This window comes from Panthera leo, chromosome F3 (genome assembly GCF_018350215.1).
Source record: "Panthera leo isolate Ple1 chromosome F3, P.leo_Ple1_pat1.1, whole genome shotgun sequence".
NCBI lineage: Eukaryota > Metazoa > Chordata > Mammalia > Carnivora > Felidae > Panthera > Panthera leo.
Genome location: NC_056696.1, coordinates 12,817,037 through 12,834,188, shown reverse-complemented (window position 1 = coordinate 12,834,188; position 17,152 = coordinate 12,817,037). Strand labels below are relative to the sequence as shown.

At 46.2% G+C, this 17,152-nt stretch overlaps 1 protein-coding gene across 1 annotated transcript; it reads left to right on the top strand.

The window, feature by feature from the left end:
* Positions 1-1,816: 1,816 nt before the first annotated feature.
* SELE (selectin E) lies at positions 1,817-11,453 on the top strand. Its single transcript, XM_042925125.1, has 13 exons — positions 1,817-1,896; positions 2,224-2,307; positions 2,899-3,285; positions 3,634-3,741; positions 4,156-4,341; positions 5,292-5,477; positions 6,131-6,319; positions 6,440-6,628; positions 6,839-7,015; positions 7,515-7,625; positions 8,608-8,629; positions 8,735-8,807; positions 9,697-11,453. Exons 2-12 carry the CDS (start codon positions 2,250-2,252, stop codon positions 8,790-8,792), a joined length of 1,671 nt encoding a protein of 556 aa, XP_042781059.1. The 5' UTR covers positions 1,817-1,896; positions 2,224-2,249; the 3' UTR covers positions 8,793-8,807; positions 9,697-11,453.
* Positions 11,454-17,152: the final 5,699 nt, after the last annotated feature.

Sequence of the window (17,152 nt, the reverse complement as noted above, 5' to 3'; positions counted from 1 at the left end):
GCCCGGTTTGCTGGCCCAACCTCAGGGGCATATTCTGGGTGGATGCAAGATAACCATAAGGGGGAGTAGGTTTGGAATATCAGACCTCTGGGGATCAATTACCTTTACTGCCAAATTTATTCCACTTTTTATGTCTCTTATCCCCCCTTCTGCCATTGGGGCTCTCTCTCCGGAAGTTCTCTCGATGTAAATTAAGCCACAGAGAGAATTTGCTTCGAAATTGGGATCTTCTGGAAAGTGGGTATAGGAGGTCAACAAGTTTTCCTATGGAAATTCAAGTGATCCCCACTTACCGTCTCTAGCATTTAAATTAGACAAGATGCGGAGCTGGGGGTATTCCATCACCCCCAGAGAAATGTCAGTATGGAAAGCAGAATAAATGATATCATTTATGTCTCCTTCATTTGCATTTGGACACAGGATTCTTTTTTTTTTTTTTAACGTTTATTTATTTTTGAGACAGAGAGAGACAGAGCATGAATGGGGGAGGGGCAGAGAGAGAGGGAGACACAGAATCAGAAGTAGGCTCCAGGTTCCGAGCCATCAGCCCAGAGCCCTACGCGGGGCTCGAACTCACGGACCGTGAGATCGTGACCTGAGCTGAAGTCGGACGCCCAACCGACTGAGCCACCCAGGCGCCCCGGACACAGGATTCTTTAAACGGTGTTATACTTACTATAAAAGTAATAGAGGGCCATTGCAAAAATTGTTGAAAATAATCATGAAGAATATCAATCTTACCCCCAATCTTGCCATCCAGAGATAGTCACTGTTAACATTTTGGTACAGTTTTGTTATTTTTGGCACATTCATAGCTTAAAAGTTTTAAATAAAATTTGAGTCAATTAAATACGAGTACATATAGCTTTCATCTTCTTCTTTTTTTTTTTTTTTTTTTTCACTGAACAAATCATGAATAAATGTTTTCCAGACATGGACATCGAAATCTGTTTCCCATTCATCTTATTTTTAAGAAACAAGGCATGATGTCAAATATTTACCTGGGAGATATTATTTCTAGTAATTTAACTATAACTATGCACAGAATCAGGATTAACAGATCCCTTGTGACAGGTACCTCCGTGAGACAGGTACCTTAAAATGAGTCGAATTGGTAGGTGAGAGAGAGAGAAAAAACATTGGTGGCCCACTACTGACAGCCACATGTGAGAAAATTAAGAATAGTGGTCCACAGATCATAAAACTAAGTCTGAGTTTGCCTGTGTTCGTGAAATCCTGGTTACTACCACAATTACACGAGAGATGCTGCTGATTAGCAAAGTTTTTAAACTTTTTAAAGACATCAGTTTATGTTATTAGAATTAATTCCCCCCCCATTTGTGCCATATTAATAGGATTCACGTAAAATAAAAAAGCATGAGGGGCGTCTGGGTGGCTCAGTTGGTTATGCCTCTGAGTTGGCTCAGGTCATGATCTCACGGCTCACGGGTTCGAGCCCCGCGTTGGGCTCTGTGCTGACAGCTTGGAGCCTGGAGCCTGCTTCGGATTCTGTGTCTCCCTCTCTCTCTGGCCCTCCCCCGCTCATGCTTCCTCTCCCTCTCTCAAAAATAAATACACATTAAAAAAATGTTTTAAAAATGGTATGAACAGAGGCGAATTAGCTTGGCGGCCCAGGGTTTCTGACATCACTGTAATTTTTTGGCGTTATGGACATTCCCGGGAAACTTTTTGGATGCTACTGGGGAATTCCTGTCTCCTGGGCTTGGATACATCCTCCTATTACTCACAGGAAGCCAGCGCCCCTATAAAGGGGCTGCCGCACGAGCAGTGCTCTGCTGTTCTTGGCTGACTTCACCCAGAACTACCAAGTGGCACAAGACAGAAGCAGCCAGCGACACGAGGAGTCAGACGCGGACGCCACCGCCTCACAAAACAGTAAGTGCAGCGTAAGGGCCGTGAAACAAGATTATCCATATGAACAGACAGGCAGAGAGCCTTTGGATAAACGGCCTGGGCGGGTTCTTGTTGTATTCAGACTTCGTTAAAATCTGGCTTTTCTCTTGCACCTAAACGATGAAAATCTTAACTTGTGTAGGCATTCATTCCCATGATCTTTGAAACAAAGATGGGAGCGCTGTTATCTTTTACCTAAAATCTGCTGCTGCTGCTGCTGCTGCTGCTGAAAACATCATTGTAGAATGAGCTCAGTGACTGGCTACCTAAAATTTCTTTCTGTAATGAATGTTGTACTTTTTCCCCCAGCAAGGCATTTCAAGACTCATCTTTTGATGACAAGAACCCTGGAAGTCATGACTGCTTCACGACTTCTCCCTGCTCTCACTCTTGGTAAGTCAATGTCATTCGTTAGACCAAGGTTTCTCATCCTTGACATTATTGGCAGTTTGGACAGGAAAATTTCTCCCCGTGGCCAGGGGCGGGGGGTGGGCTGTGCATTGTAGGGTGTTTTGCAGCATCCCGGTCTCTCTGCCCAGGGTGTTCTGCCCCGGGCTAAGGGCAATTTACTTTACCCCTTAGTGCCTCCCAATGTGTCAAGTGCTGATCATAAATGGCCTGCTTCCCAGAGGCATTGTGAGGCTCCAGCAGCATGGAGAGGACCTCGGACAGTGCTTGGTGGTGCATATTCAGTACTCAGGAAAGCTCAGTTATTCTGATTATTATTCTACTGTAGTGGATATACTGGTAGATGGTGGTGGGCAAGTGCAGGGAGAGCATCAAGCGGGGGGCTCAGTCCCCAAAGATATGCACAGTGAATGGCAGTTTCTCCATCTCTCCCCTTTCTTACTTTGGAAAAGAGGAAAAAAACTTGAGTCATCCCCAAGGCTACCGCATGATGAAAATAAGAGTGCAAAGCCCAGTTAAAAGAGTCAGACCACAGCAGGACTAAACGTTCCATGCCTTTCACGCTTTCCTCTTTAGTGCTTCTCCTGCTTAAAGGGAGCAGAGCCTGGTCTTACAACGCCTCCACAGAAATCATGACCTTCGACGAAGCTAGTGCGTATTGCCAGCAACGGTACACACATCTGGTCGCGATTCAAAACCAGGAAGAGATTAAGCACCTGAACTCCATCTTGAGCTACTCGCCAACTTACTACTGGATCGGAATCAGAAAGGTCAACGATACGTGGACCTGGATAGGGACCCAGAAGCCTCTGACCGAAGAAGCCAAGAACTGGGCTCCTGGTGAACCGAACAATAAGCAAAGCAATGAGGACTGTGTGGAGATCTACATCAAGAGAGACAAGGACGCGGGCAAGTGGAATGACGAGAGATGTAGCAAAAAGAAGCTTGCCTTGTGCTACACAGGTACGGGGCTCGGGGCAGCCCTGGGAGGCAGTTTCAGGGTGGGGGGCGTCTTGACAAGGTGCGGACAGTGTGCAAGAATTGGTCTCCGCTATGGTAATTTTGCGTTCTAAACTACAGGGCTTTAAAACATCGTTTGGGAGATTACTTCTTTGACATTAGCAATCAAGGTCCAACCTCGTTGAGCTTAAAGCTCGGCTTTGGCATTGGGTGAAGCACTTCAGTTAAGATCTCTGGCAGTCCGCGTCCCTGGCGACGTCGCCAATGATCTCTGTGGCACACTCATGATGCGAAGGAACGCATTCTAAGCACAGTAATGATCTTCCTCCCCACGGATTGTGTTTCCTGCAGCTGCCTGTACCCCTACATCCTGCAGTGGCCACGGCGAGTGTGTGGAGACCGTCAACAACTACACGTGCGAGTGCTACCCCGGCTTCAAGGGACTCAGGTGCGAGCAAGGTAAGCGTCGCGTCGCCTTTGCCTTCACTTGAGTTGGTAGCGCCATCCCGCGTCACAGCTGGCTCTGGCGTTGGGTCTGCCTGTCTTCCCTTCCCTGGGCCACATGGTGCCCTGTGGCGGTCAAGAACCGAGGTCGTGAAGTCAAAGTCAGACCCCACCCCCAACCAGCTTCAAAGCCCAGATTTACCACTCTGACTTAGGGCACCTGGACCAGGTAGTTAAAACCCCCCGAGTCCCAGCTGTGTCATTGCAAAAAGGAGGCTCATAATGGTATCAGCTTCAATGGTGAGGCTGATCGGAATGAATGCATAGTGCCTGGCACATAGGAAGCGTAAACAGTAGTTATACCTTCCAGGGTTTTCTCACTTCATGCAAGATGACAGAGAGCAACACTGATGTGGTTTCTCCTTTCAGCGGTGACCTGTCAAGCGCGGGAAGCCCCCGAGCATGGAAGCCTGGTTTGCACCCACCCTCTGGGGACCTTCAGCTACAATTCTTTTTGCTCTGTCAGCTGCGAAAAGGGCTACCTCCCAAGCAGCACAGAGGCCACGCGGTGCACGTCCACGGGAGAATGGAGCGCCCCCGCTCCTGCCTGCAATGGTAAATCTCTCTCCGAATGCCCAGAACATTCTCAAACTCATCCTTCATTGCCTTGTTTTGTTTCGTTTTGTTTTGGATCCAACGTCACAACGTTTCCAAGACTCCAGGGAAAGTTCTTTCGGTTGTTTTTAGTAGGACTTCCCTTAGCCAATATGTATGGCCAATAGGGTGCCTGCTTGGTTTGAGAGAGGTTTATATCCCATGTTTGCAGTGGATGCTTCTCCGGCTCTGGTGACTTGTAAGCAAGTGCCCATAACAGCAGAACCCACTTGAGAAATCGTAATGACTTGTCTTCTCCTGCTTAATCTCTCTCATGCAGTGGAGATGGATTTAAGACCATGGTAGTCAAGCAGCCCCCATATCTATTTTTCTCTTCAGTCTTTTTAATCTTTTAAGAGAGACAGAGAGAGAGGGAGGGAGAGAATCTCAAGGAGTCTCCGTGCCCAGCACAGAGTCCAATGGAGGGCTCAATCTCAGGGCTCCGGATCATGACCTGAGCTGAAATCAAGAGCCGGAGGCTTGACTAAGCCACCCAGGCACCCCTCTCTCTCAGTCTTATCTTTCTAGGCCAGAGACGGAAGCTTTTGGCTTCCAGGTCCCGCTGGGCTGACATAAATGAATGTCCTGTGTATGTCAGGACATAACAGGACATAAATCATGATCTAGAATCTGGGTTTTTTTCTTCGTTTTCGCCTTACATAACATAGATCAGGGACATCGTAAAGTAGACCAGAAACCACTCAGCGTAGTCAGAGTATAAATCAATCAGAGAAGATGAAAGTATTAATAAAAAAGCATCAAAGTTTTACTGTGTGCGCGCGTGTCCCCAAGACTTATCTTAGGACTTTGGGATCTGCCGTTTGAAGGCTGCTTCCTCGCCCTGTTATAAACTCCAATTCAATAGGCAGCGAACATATCTGTAAATTTCATGGTGTCTTTCAAATCCCCAGTGGTCGAGTGCGATGCTCTGACAAATCCTGCCAACGGAGTCATGGACTGTTCCCAAAGCTCTGGAAACTTCCCATGGAACACGACTTGTGCCTTTGCGTGTGAAGAAGGATTTGAACTAATGGGATCCCAGCGCCTCCAGTGTACCTCATCCGGGAAATGGGACGCCGAGAAGCCAACGTGTAAAGGTAGAGTCGCTCCACATCAAGATTGACCATAAACATTCTTTTTCTCAACCTGTACTTGAAATTGCCCATAACTGGCAGGGATGAGAATGTGTCAAGGACGGCGACATACGTAGAGACGCACTTAATACCCGGATAAGCACTAAAACTTAATTCACTTTAAAGCAAGAGCAACAGTGTGGAAAGCAAGCAGTTTTCGCTGTCGGGTACTGGTATTCTTGTAGCCAGATACAGCACAGAATGACTTCCAGTGGCACGAAGCCACGAGACCCGAATCAAGCTGCAAAGCAGACACATTTCATGCGCTACCTTCTTACCTTCTTTGCATTTTGGCATCATCTGTAAGCATCCAGGACCCATCAGTTGCTTTCTGATTACATAACCTTTTCGTCCTGACGGTAACTCCTTCGAGTGTCAGAGCAGTGCTCAGGAACCACTGGTTCCGTGAAAGGCCTCCCTTCACTGAATGCCATTGTCCGTGAAGGGACTGGCGTTCGGAGAAAACACAGGCATCTTCCCAGTTGTCCAGGGAGTCATGAAGAGCCTTGAGACCTCTGAGTGTTGCTTCGTCTATGATGAACCGGGTTCATTCATCAAACGCCAAGGGCCCTCCAGTGCCTCCGCAATGTTTTCTGACCATGATTTTGGTGTCTCAGCTTTTCAGTGCAAAGCCTTGTCCCGCCCAGAGAGAGGCTACGTGAGTTGTCTTCCTGCTGCTTCTGGAAGTTTCCAAAAGGGGTCCAGCTGTGAGTTCTTCTGCGAACAGGGATTTGTCTTGAAGGGATCCAAAAAGCTCCAGTGTGGCCCTACAGGCGAATGGGACAGTGAGGAGCCCACGTGTGAAGGTACAGTTTTTGTCTTTATTTTAACACAAAAACCATGGGAGGGCTGGAGACGTGACTACGTGCGAAACCTTCCGCTGCCCGATACAACTTTCTGATAATGTGCTGGCTCGTGTGTTCCAGCTGTGAAGTGCGATGCCGTCCGGCAGCCCCAGCGCGGCTCTGTGACATGTACCCATTCCCCCGCTGGAGAGTTCACCTACAAGTCCTCCTGCGCCTTCAGCTGTGAAGAAGGCTTCAAATTGCGTGGGTCAGCTCAAGTCGAGTGCACATCTCAGGGCCGGTGGACGCAGGAAGTCCCCTCCTGCCACGGTAGGACTGAATTTAGACCTTAAGGAGCCTAGGTCAAAAACTTCACGTGTATCTGAACCTCGATTGCCCCACGGGCCTTGATCCTAACTTGCTACGAGCTGAAAACCAAGGAGTGCGTCTAAGTTACGCCTGCTGATGGCTTTTCAATCAGCGTTAGACGTTTTCCAGTAGATCTTTATTAACCGCCGCGCGTGTGCCTGTCGTTTGCAGCCGTACGATGTTCGGGACTGGCAGCGTCGGGAAGAATGAACGTGAGCTGTGACGGGGAGCCCGCGTTTGGCGCTGTGTGTGCGTTTGCGTGTCCTGAGGGGTGGACCCTCAATGGCTCCGCAGCTCTGACGTGCGATGCCACGGGACACTGGTCCGGGACGCCGCCTACCTGCGAAGGTGAAGCATTAGTTGGTGCGGGTTGCCTGGGGGGGACTAGACGGAAGAAGGGGAAAGCCAGGAACCATTCGTTACGTTCAGGCCAGGGGGGTTGCCAAGGTGAAAAAGCCGGTGACCGTTTCATTTTATGGGCATAGAGGGAGAACCGAGGAGGTGACACGTGGGCGGAATAGGTAGAACTGCGACGAGGGCGAAAAGGGGAGCCAGAGGTAAAAGTAGGGGGGGAAGGAGAGCAAGGGAGGGAGAAGAGAGCGCGTGCGCAGTAGGGACCCAGGCGCAGTGGGTTCTGTTCTTCAAGCCTGGCAGGTGAGGGCGCTCCTGGCCGTGGCCGGAGACAGGCCCGCGCAGGTGGCTTGGGTCGATCTCAGAGGCCTGTAGTGCCCTGTCTCTCCCTCGTGCATTGAAGTAGACGGCTTATCCAGGTGCCAAGAAAAGGGCACACAAAGACTTTACGTTCAGTTCCTTCTCGTGAAAGTTCTTCCCTCCTGTGTCTCCCTAGCTCCCACTGAGTCCAGCATTCCCTTGGCTGTTGGACTCACCGCCGCTGGGACCTCCCTCATGACGGTAGCATCATTTGTCCTCTGGCTTCTGAAACGCCTGCGGAAGAGAGGTAAGGGAGCTTGGGAACGTACTCCAAAAATGTTTTTTTGAAAAATGTCTTTTTTTTTCCTCATTGGTGAGTCATGTTCTCTCTTGCACATTTCTAAAATTTTCTTTAATGTTTATTTATTTATTTTGAGAGAAAGAGAGCACAAGCAGGGGAGGGGGGCAGAGAGAGAGGGGGGACGGAGAGAGAATCCCGAGCATGGAGCCTGATGTAGGGCTCGAACTCGCAAACTGTGAGGTCATGACCCGAGCTGAAATCAAGAGTCAGACATTTAACCGATCGAGCCACGCCGGTGTCCCCTCTCTTGCACGTCTCGGCAGTAATTAGACTCTAGTTACAAAACACTAATAAACTGCAGTGTAATTGAGCAGTGGTCCTAGGGAAAGAGTTTACAGTACAGCTTGAAGTGGGGAGGGGTTTTAGGAAATAAAAATGTTCGTTGTGTTCACAGCAGACAACTCCAGGGGGTGCCATTCACATGGAATTCTGTGGTTCCCCTCGGAGTGGGTGCAGTGAGCCTGCCATGATGGGTGCTCCCAGGAAGTGGCTAAAACGGCTCCGAAACATTTATTTGGAATACAGGCTTCAATGTGGGAAATCTCCTAGGGAATACGCCAACGCGTGTAGCCACACTCACAGTTTGGCTCTACAGAATATTTGACATTTTTTAAAATTAAGTTCTGACATTTATAAAATAGGAACTTTCACGTAAAATCTAGATTTGGGACTTCTCATGAAAAACGGGCAGATGAACTTGGCAAGCTGAGCGGGTAGCTATTGGCCAGCATTAGAAAGCTGCTGGGCCCCTAGGATGACTGTGCATTTCACACCCGCTGCCCCCAAGCTGTGTTTGCACTCTGATTATTACAGGGGCCCTGAAGGCATTGGGTTTGCAGTCCCTGGAGGATAGAGTCATATTGTTTCTGAATTTAATACGGCCCTGAGAGTCTTTTGGTCCAACTTAATGGTTTTCTTTTTCTTGCAGCAAAGAAATTTGTTCCTGCCAGGTAAGTTGCATTCTTGTCCAAAGCATGCCTTTGAACATTCTACACATTTTTCCCTGTTCACGTCGGAAAACAGTGCTTTACTTAGTGTTTTTATGCACTCCACAGCAGCTGCCAAAGCCTCCAATCAGATGGATCCTACCAGATGCCTTCTGAGTCCCTTTAAGTCCAAAGGAATCAGGTAAGACTTGAAAACCATATATGATTTTGAGAGAGCATATCCTCCAAACCTGCCAGTTTCTGGGGGGAAAATCACCACCTTCACGGTGTTGGATGGAAAACTGTTTCATTTCTTTGTAGAAGGACAGGAACAAGGATCTGGGCTTTATTGAGTCATTTCACTTGTGAAAGTTGTTAATAAAAATGATGACAGCTAACCTTTATGTGGCACTTAGTATCTTCCAGAAACTGTTCTGAGTTGGGAATTCTAGGAGATAGAGACTTGTTGCTGTGTTTCCTGTTATACAGATGTAGAACACGAGAGACAGACAAGTTAAATAACTTGCCTAAAATCTCAAAGCTAGTGAGTGACAGCCAGAATTCAAACCTAGGCAGTCTGGTTCTAGAATCTGTGCTCTGCTTTGTGAGAATTGTGAAGGGTCAAGTCCCCTTTACCCCCCCCCCCCCCGAATAGATTTTGTTAATTAATAGTCTTTATTTTTTAAGGCAGTTTTAGGTTTACAAAAAAAATTAGCAGAAACTGGACTCCCAACATACTCCCTCACCCTCCAATTTCCTTTGTTATCAACATCCTGTATTAGTGTGGCATTTTGTTACAATTGATGGGCCAATATTGATACGTTATTATTAGCTAAAGTTCACCCTTTATATCAGTGTTCTCTCTTGGCTTTGTATATTTTACAGGTTTTGACAAGTGTGTAATGACTTCTATCCGCCATTAGAGTATCATATAGAATAGTTTCGCTGCCCTAACTGAATAAAGCTTTGAGGTTCATAGGTGGACTCCCCCGTGATAGTGAACACGGTGGTCCGTGGTGGACGGTGAATTTTGTTGTTGCTACGAATACAGAATATTAAGCGTCCTGATGCCATGCTCTCTCTGTTCGCAGGAACACAGTTTCCTCCAGGGAACTAGAGCCATACCCTGAAGATGGCAAGGACAGAGAGCACTCCTCTGGTCTCTGGCCCTCCTCACCTCCCACACCTGCTGCCTTTAAGCTGGGAGCGAGGCACCCACGAGGACTTCACCCGTCCAAACTCCAGTGAGCAAGGCCAGTCTGCCATCAGGGAGTCAGCCTTCTCTTTGCTGTTCTCTGTGTCTGGAAAGTACTGGCCGATGGAGGGAAAGCATATTCTCTTCCAGGCAAATGTGAAGGGACCCAGGCTCCACGATCTCAAGAATTCCTGTTCTATCTCTCCGCCCCGCTCACTGTGAGATCTCAGTGGAGAACCACAGGATTTTGTGGCCTTGCTTCTTTCTTTTGCCCCTCACGGTGTCTCTGCTGATTACATGGTTGCTGTCATGGGGCTGAAATATTGTCAAGAGTTTAGGGGAAACCGCTTGGCCAAAGATATTCTATCACCAACGTGAAAACAAATGACAGTTTTGTAATGCCCCCAGGCGAGTGCATGGGGAAATCCTACTTAATGCTCTGTGCGAGGATGACTAAAGGACAGTCTTAATCACTTTTCTCCCTGTGGGATTCACTGCTTTTTAAAGTGCCGTGAGGGATTGTGCTCTCTTTATTTGCATTGATGACAGGACAATCTTCCCTAATTCTTAATTCAGTGTATGTGTTTTAGAGACTCTAAACTATGTACACATTAGGACTGCAATAGGGTAGAAGTGACTTATCCTAGATCTTTGTTCAGTCACAGTTTCTAATGTCCCATCTGTAGTAACTTTATTTCAAAAAAGGGCAAATACTGTTTATAATGTTAACCAGGGTGAAGTTCTAAATTTTTTGTTCCCGTTGCTTTTCAAAACATTAGTATCAGCACAGTAGAATCTGAATGGCACGCGCTTATACACTGTCAGCTCTTTTTCCAGAGGTAGGTGGTTTTCCGTGATGAAAAGCTTCCACGGGGCCAAATGTTCCGATTTGCTAAAAGCAGAAATGCAGACAAAGGTACAACTCTTTGAATGTCTCTGTTGACAAAAACGTGTAGTCACACGGATGTGCTTTAGCATTTCTCCAAAGACGTTTGTCAGGGGTGACGTGTCCACATATAATTCTCATATATTACATTAGATGTTAAATCCATGATAGGGACTCACCTTGTAAAAGATTTGTCTGGTGGGTTTTTTGGAAAGTGGAGACTTTTAATATTTATTCCCTAATTGTGTTATTCTGTTTGTCAGAGTGTTCGTGAAGAGAGGAAAGTCAGTATGAATGAGCATATGTATTTATTTATCAGGGAGTTTAAAATTCCTCAGGGATCCCCACTGATCGTTGGCAGTGAGAAATTCTTGGCCAGTCCATTGCCCAAGCTTCTCGCTCCGTCTTGCAAGTTACGTGAGAATCAAAACTCTCCCACACGTACATTAACTTAGCATGTGTTGAAAATCAAAGTTTCTGACAAATGCGGGCTGCGTGTTGGTAAAGGCAAAGCCATAAGTAACCAGGGAGGTATGCTAAGTGTCAGAACGGTAGAGAATTTTAAGGGGCAAAAGAACTCTGGAAAATAAGGGAGAGAGAAATAAACATCTACTGCAAGCAGACTACCTAGAGAATGAATTATTATTTTCTCTGAAATTGTTCGAATGTTGTAAATATTTATACTGTGATGTAAACAGCTGTGTGAAATGTAAATATGGTCCGTGTCTTAAACGGTTTTTAAAACGGGTTTTGAAAAGCATTTTAAATTATGATTCAAAATATTTTACATTTTTTTAAAGTATGTATTTATTTAAGCTTATGCCATACCTATTTTGTATGTGATGTGGCCAGCGCAAAGTTTGATAATAAACGTGTTTATGTTTAGTGCTGTGTGTACGTTCTTTCTTAAAAATTCAATTTTATTTGGATAAAATTCACATGCCATAACATTCACCCTTTTTTCAGTGGACGGTCCGGTAGTTTTGGTGCATTCATAAGAGGGTACAAACATCACTGCAAGAGAGTTGTGGCTATAATCCAGGAGATTTTGTTCTTCTCCCTAATCTCCCAATGGTACCAAATCCTATCAACACTTCTTTTCATAACCCGTAACCAGCCGTGTTCTATTCCCACGGACAGCCTCGGAACAGACCCTTGTCACCATCCCTGGATTACATGATAAAATCCCCATGAACTCGTTGGTCTCCAGTCTCTGAATCGGCTGCTGGGAGGGACTGTGGACCCAAGTCACTGACAACAGCCCACAAATCATACAAAATCTAGTCTTTTCCTGTCTCCCAGCCTCACTTTACACCATGCCTCTTTAGACATGGCATTCCACCCAGGATGGAGAGCTGTGTCTGCCCACTTTGGTGCCTTTGAACACACTGGGTTGTTTCACCTGGAGTTACCTACCCCCATCAAGGACAACCTTCCCCCCCCCCAAGCCACACACACTCCATTCTTTGCCTGCTGTCCTACTCAGGTTTCAGGTTCTCTGCTCAAGTGTCCCTTCGTGACAATAGGCTCCTTAGACTAGCTCACCTCTTCGATGCTCTCACAGCCCATATTTTTCTGCCTTCCTTTAATTACAATTAAATAATCTGTGTAATTGTTTCATACTTGTCTTTTCTACTAGATTCTAAGTTCCTTAAGGGTAGGAACACATTACCTTGTTCATTGCTGTGTTCTTAGAATGTAACAGATTTCCGATACGCGGTAGATACTCAGCAAATATGTTTTGAACGAATGAATCAATCGGTGGATGAACAAATACAGATTTGGGCTCATGATAAGGAGCAGGACCCCTTTTCTCAAAGGGAATGAGTTGTCTCAGAAGGCAAGGTTTAAAACCCTGTTAGGGAGACAAGATATGTTTGGCAACAGGACGGAACAGAATGGAAATGAAGAAGAAATAGAGGAACTAGTTAATGGCCTGAAGGTTCAGTGAGGTAGGATGAAGAAGTGTCGCAGTGAGATACTTGAGCACCAGAGTTACAAGAATAGGTGGCCACGATTAAAGAGTGGGATGCTGGAGTACGTGATTGTAGAGGTGACACCATTTTGGGTGATGTCAAAGTTGAGGCTGTGTCCAGGGAAGAGGGTAGTTGAAGCTGAGTGGGGGAGGATGTTATTGGAGATCTAGGCCCCCAGTCGTGGGGTTACTGGTTGTTGTGTGAGACTGTGCATTCCTTCTACCCACGATAAACTCATGTTGGAAACTGCAGTGAACACAGCCTGGGTCGGTTGCAGGCATCTGTGATGGGGGTGTAGGCACAAGGGAAGGGCACTTCCTTTTATGGGCCTAGGGCTTCTGCTTTCAATGGCACTCAGTGAGTTTTCCTTCAGCCATCTCATGGTGGGCAAATAGTCCCCCAGCATTGGTTTCAATCTCTCCAGGGTTTTGTGATGGCTTATAATGCTCACCCACTCACTCTAGTTCTGCCCTTTGGGGAGCACAGAATAACTGAAAGACTACTATTCTCCACCCCCTCCCCGGCCTCCCTTCAAGTGACCGCTAACATGTCCTGTGACCTTGCCTACCCCACATCTCTTCAGATTGAAGGTGCACCATTTTTAAAATTGTTATTGAGGTGAAGTTTATATAACATAAAAGCAACCATTTTAAAGCGTACAATCTAGAGTGATATCTAGTGCGTTCATAAAGTTGTGCAGTCACCACCTCTATCTTGTTAAAGATACTCTCATCAAAAGGAAATCTTGTACCCATTAAGCAGTCGGTCCCCATTACCCCCTCCCCTCCCCGTCCCTGGCAACCACCAGTTTGCTTTCTGCCTCTATTGATTTACCTATTCTAGATATTTCATATGAATGAGATCACACAATATCTGGCCTTTTGTATCTGGCATCTTTCACTAAGCATAATGCATTCAAGGTACATCCTCATCATAACCTGTATCTGTACTTTGTTCCATTTTGTGACTGAATTACATCCCATAGTATAGATGAATGCGCACTCAATTTAAGCCAAACTTCTCATTGTATTCTCAAGAAAAATGTTTTCAACAAACACAAAATCCATTCATAGGACTCAGAAGCATCCATTTGAAAAATGCTTTGATAAACGCCAAAACCACAGCACGGATGCACTTAGTGAGAGGAACTTGGTGAGGGGCACGGTGATGTGGTCTGAGTTCTCTAGAAATCTAACTTGATATAAGGTCAGAATTTAAATGTATAGGAGAATGAATAAATTGCATTTTTTATCTGACCATTTCACTAAATAACTCTCCCTACACTTCAGAAACCAACGTTGGATGGACCCGAGGTTTCTTCTCTCCATCAAGGGCCCGGAATTCTGGTACACCATGTAGACATAGTCGAAATCTGGAGCCTAAAGGTAGTTGTGTCTGGGTGCCAGATGACCTAAACTGGCTTTCTGAAGAAAACCCTGGATTGGTATATGGTTTTCAAAGAAGAACAAAAATGTCCAACAAAGCGTAGAACAACAAAGACATCCAACAAAAGAGTAAGACTGGAAAAAAAAGAAAGGAGATATAAAGTCTTTTCTTAGTGAAAGAAAAAGACACTTGTAGCTTATGACCCCAAAGGGGTTCGCTTATCCATTTATTCATCCATTGGCTCAATTGACATTTATTGAATGCTGGACCTTCTGCTTCTGAAAATGTAGAGGATTGATATTCTGAAAACTCTACTGCTCTGATCTTTTGCATTTCCAGGTGGATTATAATAACCTGTTTAAATGACTAGCTGAGCTTCCAAAAAAGAATGGAACCCCAGAGGACAAAAAGGATTAGGAAGCAGGCACCTGACCAATGTAAGAGTTTGTGAGCCAATGTGAGAACTTTAGATTTTACTCTGAGTAGGCTGGAAAACCGCCGGAGGGGTTTGAGCAGAACAATGGTCTGACTTGTATTCTCTCGTGCTGGGTATCTTCTTTCCCTCGGCTACCCTCCCTCACCATCCATGCATTCTCAGGCGTCCCTGCCCTATGTCCCAGGAGGCTGGTTCCTGCAGACTGCATCACTGGTGGGCTGGTGCCTGACTGGTTTGACTAATAAGAGGCCCTACAGGAGATCAAAGAGAAAGAGGAGAGAGTGGTCAGCGTATGTCTTACTCAGCCTTTCCCTGCTTGGGTATTCTCTCTAGAAGCAGTTGCATCTCTCCTCCACTACAGCTCCTGATGGGCAGCCTTTCCTGGAGGGTTGCAACTCTCATTGGGTTCTGATAACACTGTCTCCTCCCTTGAATCTTCAGTCCCAGGGATACAGCCGCTTCCTGCTACTTCCAGTCCCTGGATGCCTCATTTTCTCTTGTTTATTTTCTTAGTCTTGCCCAGCCTACGTAAGTGGTCTCTCTACTAAAGGCTCTTCAGCAGGTGAAGGCTTCACTCACCAGGGGCGAATTCTGTTTCTGGCTGGGACCCTGAATGATATGCATCTTAACTGAATCACTTAAATTGTTCTGTTGAAAACAGGCCATAAGAGGAAAAGGGTAGAAACATGGAGTCTTGATGTGGGGGGCTTTTGCAATAACATAGATGAGAGATGACGCTGGTCTCAATGAATCATAGAATGGAAGCGATTGAATATTTTGATGGTAAAGCCAATAAAAGTTGCTAACATATTGGATATGATTGGTCAGAAGAAGAGGGAGAGCTCAGTTAACTCCAAAGCCTTTGGCTAAAGTAACCAGAAGAATGGATTTATAATTTGGAGAGATGGCAAGAGGCTTGGGAAGAGGAATTCAGAAGTTCGGTTTGGCACATGTAAAAACTGACAGGCTTTTTCAACAACTAAAAGGAGATATCCAGTGGGCATTGGGCTGGGAACAGTCCTGGCTGGAAATACAAATTTGGGACTCGTCACCATTTAGATGCTCTTCAAGGTTAAGAGGCTGGCTTGGCTCACCACATCGGTGAAGGGAGAAAAGAAGAAAAAGCAGTGAGCTGGAGCACTGCAAAGGCGTGGAAAATGGAGAGCTGAGGGCACATCAACAAACGAAACAGAGAAGGGACAGTCCGTGAAGTGGGAGGAAAACCGGGGGCTCACTGGTGAAATAAGATGAGAACAGAGGGTCGGTTGTGCTGGCTTTAGTGAAGGGGAGGACCTTGGTGGGAGCAGTCTCAGGGAAGCACTGTGATTGAAAATCTGATTGGGCAAGGGTCAAGGGAGAATTGAAGAAGACTTAGAAACACAAGTCTAGACGTTCCTTCGGGCATAACAGTAGGCATATTGGCACTTCACAGGGCTCCTTGGCTCCAGGTTTGTCCCCACTTCAGCTTGTCTTCCAAGCTCCTGGCAGACGATGTGCAGCCTAATAATCAAGAGCATGAGCATCAGAACCAACTGGCTTGGGGTCCAAACCCCAGCTGTGTCTCTTACTAGCTTGGGGACTAAGCCCAACTTTCTTAAGCTCTCGGAGACTCTTTTAAAATGGGGGTGACGACAGTGCCTGCTGGTGAATAGTAGTACTTAACCTTCCTAAAGGTTAAATAAGGTGATACATATGGAGGGTTGAGCTCTATGGCTATTGCCGTTGTTACTGATGTCTTTTAAAAAATACAAATCTGATTATGTCATAACTCTTACTTTCCATTGCCCTCCATAATATAGGTCCTAATTTCATATGAAGTCTAGTTCCTTCACATGTGACACACAAAAAACACAAAAGTACTCTAGGGCCCCAAACTCCTTAGGGTAAAAAGGTGGAGCTGCTTTGCTCTCTTGAGAGCTTAACTTTAGGAGGTGCCATTAATGAGGACTTCCACTAGGGGGCGAGCAAGGAAAGAGGGAGAAGGAATTAGACGTCAACCTGTCAGGTGAGCAGAAGTTTAACAGACATCGTAAAAGGGAAGAAAAAATAGGAAAAAAACAGAGAGGGAGGCAAACCATAAGAGACTTTTAAATACAGAGAACAAACTGAGGGTTGCTGGAAGGGAGGTGGACGGGGGATGGGCTAAGTGGGTGATGGGCATTAAGGATGAGCACTGGGTGTCATATGTTAGAGCTGAATCACTGGGTTCTTCTCCTGAAGCCAAGACTACACTGTATGCTAACTAACTTGAATTTGAACTTGAACAAATTTGGTCCGAAATGCTGTTTTAATTGCGTGATGTTTTCAATTATCTGGGGCCCTTTACCATGGACGGCCAAGAGTTAAGTGCAGTATTTATTCAAAAAGAGAAGAGAGAGAGAGATGGGGGGTGGGGAGGAGAGGAAGAGGAGGAGGAGGAGGGAAGGAGGGAGGGAAGGAAGGAAGAAAAAAAGGAAGGATGGAGGCAGGGAAAAAGGGAAAGAAGGAAAGAAGGAAGGAAGGAAGGAAGGGAGAGGGGATGGAAGAAAAAATGGTAGGAGGGAAGGAGAAGAGAATCTATCAACGATGGTCAGCAGCTCTACTTTTCTCAGGGTAGTGAGAGAGGCCAGACTAGGAAAGGGGTGGGGAAAGAGGAGTGAGAAGACATGGGGGAAGGTAAGGGGAAGGG

What these genes read in the sequence shown, in the direction of transcription:
- SELE (XM_042925125.1), top strand. Translation starts at nt 2,250, where the DNA reads ATGACAAGAACCCTGGAAGTCATGACTGCTTCACGACTTCTCCCTGCT. An exon ending in CCCCGCTCCTGCCTGCAATG is followed by an intron (nt 4,342 to 5,291) that starts GTAAATCTCTCT and finishes TCAAATCCCCAG; the next exon opens with TGGTCGAGTGCGATGCTCTG. An exon ending in GAAACGCCTGCGGAAGAGAG is followed by an intron (nt 7,626 to 8,607) that starts GTAAGGGAGCTT and finishes TTTTTCTTGCAG; the next exon opens with CAAAGAAATTTGTTCCTGCC.